Source organism: Zeugodacus cucurbitae, chromosome 2, assembly GCF_028554725.1.
Source record: "Zeugodacus cucurbitae isolate PBARC_wt_2022May chromosome 2, idZeuCucr1.2, whole genome shotgun sequence".
NCBI lineage: Eukaryota > Metazoa > Arthropoda > Insecta > Diptera > Tephritidae > Zeugodacus > Zeugodacus cucurbitae.
Genome location: NC_071667.1, coordinates 12,404,802 through 12,412,833, shown reverse-complemented (window position 1 = coordinate 12,412,833; position 8,032 = coordinate 12,404,802). Strand labels below are relative to the sequence as shown.

The window sequence follows — 8,032 nt, the reverse complement described above, 5'->3', positions numbered from 1 at the left end:
TATATTAACACACATAAAAAGCCTAAATTTTTATTATTGTAGGCTGTAAATAAAAATTGTTGTCTGCTTTTAAATCTACACACAAACACATAAGGCCATCAGCAAATAGTCGGCTTAAACATTATTAATCACATTTCTAACATTATGTAGGTTTTTGTCCTCTATCAAACTGGATTTAATGCGTGAGACCAACTCGCATATACTCACCATTACCGCAAACTACTTTATGGCTATCACCGGCAAGCCAAAATTACCAACCAAACTAGCTGATAAAATAAAATAGCTACACCAAGCAAATATGAACTTTAAAAGCTGCTCAACAACAAAAAAAAAGTACATATGTATTTTTCATTAAGACGCGAGTATAGTCTTAAATGAAAACTTGTCTTCGAGCGTTTCTCAAATCTCCGACGCATACGCAAGTTATTATAAATATTAAAGCCCTATAGGAAATGTGTTGCATTGGCGATTGTTCAAGTCAAGTTTTAACTAAACAGTTTTGAGGGATCTCCTAATAATATTTTAGTCAAATACCCGTTTCTGTATTTCAGTATTTTATTTTTTTGTGTTCATCATATGAAAAATATGTTAAAATGTTTAAATATATTTGTAAAGAAATCCTCACAAGTTGAAAATATTGGCAATAGAAAAAAGGAAAAAAAATTTGAAATAAATGCATTGAATTCTATTTGCGAACAAGATAATAATTATAAAGATTTCCCGACAAACTGATTTCGGAAGGTGTGAATAAATAGATCGAGTATCGCTAATTTTTTAACCGTTTTTGGGGCACATTCAGAACGTTCTCTTTTCTCCAAAACTATGCACCCTTTTCCCTCTTCGCGTATATTTCTCCCATGAAGAGTTCCTTATATGATTCATCAGCCGTTCGGAAGCATCTTTAAATAAGTTGGTATCTGCTGCAAGCGGTGTATCTGCTACTTTGATATTCCTAGAGGGTATGCCTGATATATTTATATAACAACTATATAGTATAGCCACATAAGTACATTGGTGTCTTTGTTCAGTTCTTATGCGCAGGGCTCCACTGACAACGCATTCGTATGTAAGTACAAGTTGAGTCTTTCCGCTGAGTCTGTGGACGTTGCGTCTTTGTTATATTTATTTATTTAATTCAGTTTGGAATTGAAGTTGCCAACGAACAGACGCGTTTAATGGAGCACAGCGCCGCACGCCCAACAAAGGGAATAGTTTCGAACGAGAGAATATGCTGAACGAGCATATAAACCATTAGCTGCATATATTGGTGTGTGTTTGAGACCTCTTCCAACACCCGCAGTGCTCTTGGCTGATTTGTTTCGCTTCCGTGTACAACAATAAATAAGCGGGAATAGTTTCAAACAGTGCTGGGAGCTGGGTCGGTCGTTCGGTCGTACGGTCGCGTGCGTGCAAAATTATGTCATACTGACTGAAAGCTATAAATAGCTGCCGAAACAAACAAAAAAATCATAATAATTGTGTGCGTTGATTTGAGCCAACAGGAATACGGTGTGCCAGTGTGCGGTGGAGTGAGTTCGAGCAAGAGACAAGTTTATAGATACATTTGCGTGTCTGTCTGTTACATAGTGCATAAATAAGCTTAACATAGCGACAAGCAGCAGTGAGAGACCGGTAGATACCGGCATGTAACCTTGAAACACGCAAAAATCAACAACAAAGCAGCTAAATTGTTCCACATTGCACCCAACAAAGTACGAGTGTCAACTTTGCATGCAAAAACGAATTGGCAGCGCAGTTGTTGGGGCGTGTAGATGAAACTCCAATCGCCATTTCGTCGTGATTCACGATACCTCAATTGATACACACTCCCGTGCGCAGCTGGAGCAACAACATTTGTGTCACCATACTATTTTGCGTCATTTGAAATTCATTCAACACCCCACAGCAACCTTTTTGGTGGAGCGTCACCAAAAGCAACAGTCTTGAATATTAAATATATTCGCACACTTCAAACGGCGTGCCGAGTAATAAACAAAGCATTTGTGCACAATTGAAAACGACAATCATAAAATGGCTAGCAAATGCACCATAACATTTGACAATAACCCGATGGGTGTCTATTATGCCGGCCAAACGGTTTCCGGCGTGGCGGAGTTAATAACAACAAGGCCGAAAACTATTAGATGTGCGTATTATTAAATTCTTCTTTAATTATTTTTTAATATCAAAAAGAGAATGTCTGTGTTATGATTTTCTTGAAGAAGAGCTTAGAAACTTAGTAGTTAATATTATTATGGAGTTATCTCTCTAAATTTAAAAATTTTAATATTACACTTTACGACAAAATCGACTTTTTTTCTGGGTATTGAACCAAACTAATTTTTTTCCAGGGTATTGAGTCATAAGTAAAAAAAAATTATATTTTCCGATTTTCGAAGTAAGCCTCCAATATCGAAATATTTGGCTTCGAAGTTCAAAAAAATAATTTAAAAATATATATTTTTATGACTTATATGACAGATGCTATGAATGTTGACCCTTCAGTTTGATCTTCGAAAAACAAATAAAATATTGCAATATCGAAAAATACTTAACCTCTTATAATATCAGTCATACAATTTGACGGAAAAGTTTTATGTACCCTTCAATTAACAGGAAAATGTAGATTATATCTGTATTTTGGAATTTTAGTAGCTTCATCTTGTAATTAATAATAATAATAAAAAACACTTTTTTCGAACATTGAATCCAAATATTCCAATTTTGGCGACTAACTTCGACAATCGATGAATACGTTTTTTTATTTATGATATTAGTTTGGTCGTATACCCAGCCGATGGTTGTACAGTGTTATATTTAGGTGTGGCTGTTCTTTGTGATTTTCTTATTTTTTCTTTAACTCCATGGAGTTGCCTGTGGGAAATAAAGATTTACTTAAAAGTGTTCAAACTCACATTGCCCCCTTTTTTTAACTGATACATATAGAGGCTTACTATCTAATGAACCATTTCCGATGAAATACATTATTCACCCATCTGGAGCTCCAAACTTCACGCAATTTTGCCAAGATTTCCCAACTTTTAATAAAATTTTAAACGTTGTTAACGTGGACTTACATCTATTGACTAGAGCCAATGGCTATTTCAAGTTCATGTCCCGTAATTAATATTTGTAAAGTGAAATAAGATAAATTCGCTTCATGTACGTGTTTAGCTTGTCAACTCGATGACGTATCACACACCCCCCGTTGCATTATGCGCATACCATTTTCTTGATATAAAAATATTCCAGTGCTATGTGAAGCATTCCGCAGAGATATGATGGTGACTTGCATTCATACATATGTATGTATATAATGACAGATAGTTGAAAGGAATACTAAATGGTCACTCCTATGTATATAGAAGTATGTGTATTCATTACGCTTTTATCATTTGAATTCCCTGCCGAAGTTATAAAATATTTACAGTTGAACTTTCAAAACTCGAACTTCTTGAACCAAACTCTTGAATTGGCACTAGAAGTCCAACACTCGAAGTCTCTTTAACTTGAAGTTTTTTTGTGGATTATGGTGCTTCGTGTAAGGGAAGTTCAACTGTATATAATACCAAAAGCTTATGTATGTATTTATACGGTAAAATGAAGTCATTCTTATTCAATGTTGGAGCTATTATGCTATATGTATACTATTACATTTGTATATAAAATATATCTATATATAAATGCTCTTTTTTATCTGTAATGCCGGATTACGTCACCGGAAATTCGTAGAAACATTAACAGACTATATGACATTACGAGACTATAGCCAATACTATACATACATATATATACATATGTATCTGTTTTAGTTATTAATAATGGTTTCAAAAACAATGAAGCCGCTATTATTTGACACGCCGCTATCCAAATTGTAGAGGTAACAAAAAAGCAAAAACAAAAAAAAATCTCTAACAAAAATCACGTTCACACTAACATTATTCGAATGGCGGCTTAAACCCGTTTTCAACTATTATAATTTTTTTTTTTTTTTGAACCATCCAATTACTCTTTGCCTCTGATAGCAAACGACCCTTAGCTTACTTACTGACATACTGAATCAGTAGCTTGTAATTCTCACAAAAGATTACATGTTAATTCATATTCAAATGTAATAAAATATAAATATGTATGTGTGTATATGTATGTATATATGTATATCTTTAACTGTGCAATTGTTGATAATTGCACTATTTTTAAAATATTGATATACATAAATAACTAATACATATCTACATATACAGTTGAACTTCCATAACTCGAACGTCTATAAATGAAGTTCTCCATAACTCGGGCTCTTGCATTGGCAATAAAATACAAATTGCATACAAATTACCTTCCGCAACTCGGAAGTCTCTCTGACTCGAAGTTTTTTTGTGGATTATGGTGATTCGAGTTAGGGAAGTTCAACTGTATATGAATAACAAATGTATACATAGACTGGGTTTAAGTTCAACAACTTTCTTTGCTGGACAACATACTGATAATTTGCTCTGAGCCATGCCATCCACTCAGAATAATAGCAGTAGATAGAGTAAAGAAGGAAACATTCGAAGACGCTTTCTTTGATTTTATTCTTGGCAATGATTATAAAGCTTTCATTCGATTGATGATTTGTTGTTAGAATATAAATTACTCACCTAAGTGATAAAACATAACAACTCAATTTATCATAATAAACGACAAACTAAAACGAAGAACTATCAATTACTTTCATTTGACCTGAGAGGCAAACAATTCGTTAGACTAAATTATATCATTAAACAAGTAAGGAAGGGCTAAGTTCGGGTGTAACCGAACATTTTATACTCTCGCAATTTATTTATTTAACTTTATTTATATTAATAATACACAATTTGACCCAAATATTCGTCATATATATTGTATAAAGTCTATTGAAAGTTGGAAGCCCTAATATTAGGTTAGAAGCACCGAGGTCCTCGTGTTCGATATAAGGGGCCTTAAACCTATGGTCCGATTTCGGCGATTTTTAGAATGGGGCTGCCACACTATAAACATAGTATTTGTGCAAAGTTCTGCACCGATATCTTCTCTAGTGCTTACTTTATATATTGTAATGTAAACGATTCAGATCGTCTTCAAAGTTCTGATATATAGGAAGTAGGCGTGGTTGTGAAGCGATTTGGCCTATTTTCACAACATTGGGATGTAAGGAAACTATTACAAACCAAGTTTCATTAAAATCGGTCGGATAGTTCCTGAGATATGGTTTTTAACCCATAAGTGGGCGACACCACGCCCATTTTCCATTTTGTAAAAAAATCTATTACAAACCAAGTTTCATTAAAATCAGTCGGATAGTTCCTGAGATATGGTTTTTAACCCATAAGTGGGCGACGCCACGCCCATTTTCTATTTTGTAAAAAAATCTGAGTGCAGCTTCCATCTGCCATTTCTTATTTGAAATTTAGTGTTTCTGACGTTTTTCGTTAGTGAGTTAACCCACTTTTAGTAATTTTCAAACTAACCTTTGTATTGGAGGTGGGCGTGGTCATTATCCGAATTCTTTCATTTTTGGACTGTATTAGGAAGTGGCTAAAAAAACGACTGCAAAAAGTTTGGTTGATATAGCTCTATTGGTTTCCGAGATATGTACAAAAAACCTATTTGGGGGCGGGGCCACGCCCACCTCCCCAGAAAAATTACATCCAAATATGCCCCTTCATAGTGCGATCCTTCATACCAAAATTTATTTCCATAGCTTTATTTATGGCTTAGTTATGGCACTTTATGTGTTTTCGGTTTTCGCCATTTTATGGGCGTGGCAGTGGTCCGATTTTGCTCATTTTCGAAATCAACCTTGGTGCCAAGAAATAAGTGTGACAAGTTTCATCAAGATATCTTAATTTTTACTCAAGTTACAGCTTGCACAGACGGACGGACGGACAGACAGACATTCGGATTTGAACCTTCACCCTGATCACTTTGGTATATATATATATCTTTCTCGTTTAGTTTTGTGTGTTACAAACAACCGTTATGTGAACAAAACTATAATACTCTCTTTAGCAACTTTTGTTGCGAGAGTATAAAAAGAAAACTCAATTCACCACCCACAAAAGTATAACGCATGATCTAATAGGAGGGCTGGTTGAACAATGTAATGTCGAAAAAAATATAAATACGACACAAAAGGCCTCATGGACAGATGCTCCATACATATGATACATGCATACAAACTTTAGAAATACTATAATAGACGTGATGACTTATTAGGCATTTCTAAAGCAATAAGCTAAAGCGTCGGCGAATTAGAGCAAAGTAATTCAATTTAGACAATTAATTTGTGGCTTAAGTGCTGCTATGCAGTGATGTACATACCGCCCAACATACATACATACAAAAATATTTTGAAAACATATTTTTTCTGAATTCACAGCTATCTACATCAGCGTTTGCGGTCACGCTGAAACCCGCTGGACGGAGAATGTAACCAAGCAAGACACTGAGGGTAAACCGCAAAAGACTATCGAAACGTTTTCTGGTTCCGAGTTGTATTACAGCAGTGAGAATCATGTTTATGGACAAAGTGGTGGTGTGCAAATCGAATTGCCGCCCGGCAAGTATGCATTCCCCTTTCAGGCGACCATACCACCGAATGCGCCCACATCGTTTAATGGTTCATGGGGTCAGGTGCAGCATGAGGTCGCATTGGTGATCGATCGTGTCATGCGTTATGACAATAAATTCAAACAGGGCTACACGGTGATATCACCATATGATTTGAACCTCAATCCAGACCATATGGTGTGTGTTACAACGTTTATTTTAGTGAATTTCATTTCTAATGATGGTTTTTATTCTCATTTGCTTTAGAAACCATTTCAAAAGATCGAAGAAAAGACATTTTGTTGGAGTTTTTGTTGTGGCACCAAAGGACCGATGGTTATGCATGTAAAGGTACCGTTTTCCGCTTACACACCTGGCCAGAAGATACGTTTCAATGTGGTGCTGGATAATCAGTCTGATGTGCACTGCTCCGATGTAAAAGTGCGCCTAATGAAGAAGGTCACTTTCACTAGCCGCAATCCGGAAGCTAAGCGGCAAGTGGTGGAAGTCAAAGTGGCTGATAATCACTGTGGTGAAGTTGTTAAGAATAATAAAGCGGAATTCAATGAATATTTGCAAATTCCTTCGACCACACCCACTTCACTGGAGAATTGCAGTCTCATTAAAGTGAGTTATACTTTGAAATTTATAGCCAAAGTTTCGCGCATACACGGTGATTTGGTAATCGAATTTCCACTAACCATCGGCACGGTGCCGTTATATGCTAGCGCTAACGATCAAGGTCCGGTTACGACTCAACCTGGCTCAGGACCAGTCTACAAGCCACTACGTATGTTTACAATTTTTTATACATTTACACTATATTACTTGAATATAAATTATATTTAATTTATACCACACCAGCACCACCTATGTTCGAAGAGGATGTACGTAGCGAGCAATTTGAAGATAACACATTCCGTCCACGTTATCCTGTTTTTCTCAGTGATGCTGGCTTGCAAACTGGTGGTAACGGACCAAGTAATCAACCATTGCCACCATCAAATGGTATTTATCCCTCAAATATAGCTCCGGCACCGGCACCGGCCCCTGCAGCACCAATGCCTTCTACGCCACAACATAACAATTCTATACCACCTCACAATTATACGCCCTCGCCAGCTTCACCCACACCTTCAGCACCAGCCTTAAATAACGCTACTGCGCGTCCGTCACCTGCCCCGGCATCTGGTGGTGGCGGCAATGTAGAGGTTCTTGGTTTCAGTTTGCCACCGGACTATGAGCCCACACCGGCGCCAGCGCCAGGTTCGAAGCCTGGTATTGGTTGGAAATGAATTTTGGAGATTTTTTTAATGAAAAAACTTGTTGGTATTATGAAAACGAATAGACATACACACACGCACATGTATGTATGTGTACATGCTGTGGTAAAAATACTATTAATCGATTTTTGAAAGTTTTAAACGTTTACATTTATACATATGTATACATAGATGCATGT

The 8,032-nt window shown here is 36.2% G+C and overlaps 1 protein-coding gene across 2 annotated transcripts; it reads left to right on the top strand.

The window, feature by feature from the left end:
• Nucleotides 1–1,049: 1,049 nt before the first annotated feature.
• Arrdc3_2 (arrestin domain-containing protein 3) lies at nt 1,050–7,878 on the top strand. Of its 2 annotated transcripts, XM_054225730.1 has the most exons (5): nt 1,050–1,066; nt 1,140–2,146; nt 6,401–6,768; nt 6,838–7,360; nt 7,435–7,878. In XM_054225730.1, exons 2-5 carry the CDS (start codon nt 2,032–2,034, stop codon nt 7,863–7,865), a joined length of 1,437 nt encoding a protein of 478 aa, XP_054081705.1. In that variant the 5' UTR covers nt 1,050–1,066; nt 1,140–2,031; the 3' UTR covers nt 7,866–7,878. The 2 variants fall into 2 exon arrangements, with proteins under 2 accessions (XP_054081705.1, XP_054081706.1); XM_054225731.1 differs by lacking the exon at nt 1,050–1,066 and having other exon boundaries at nt 1,123–2,146.
• Nucleotides 7,879–8,032: the final 154 nt, after the last annotated feature.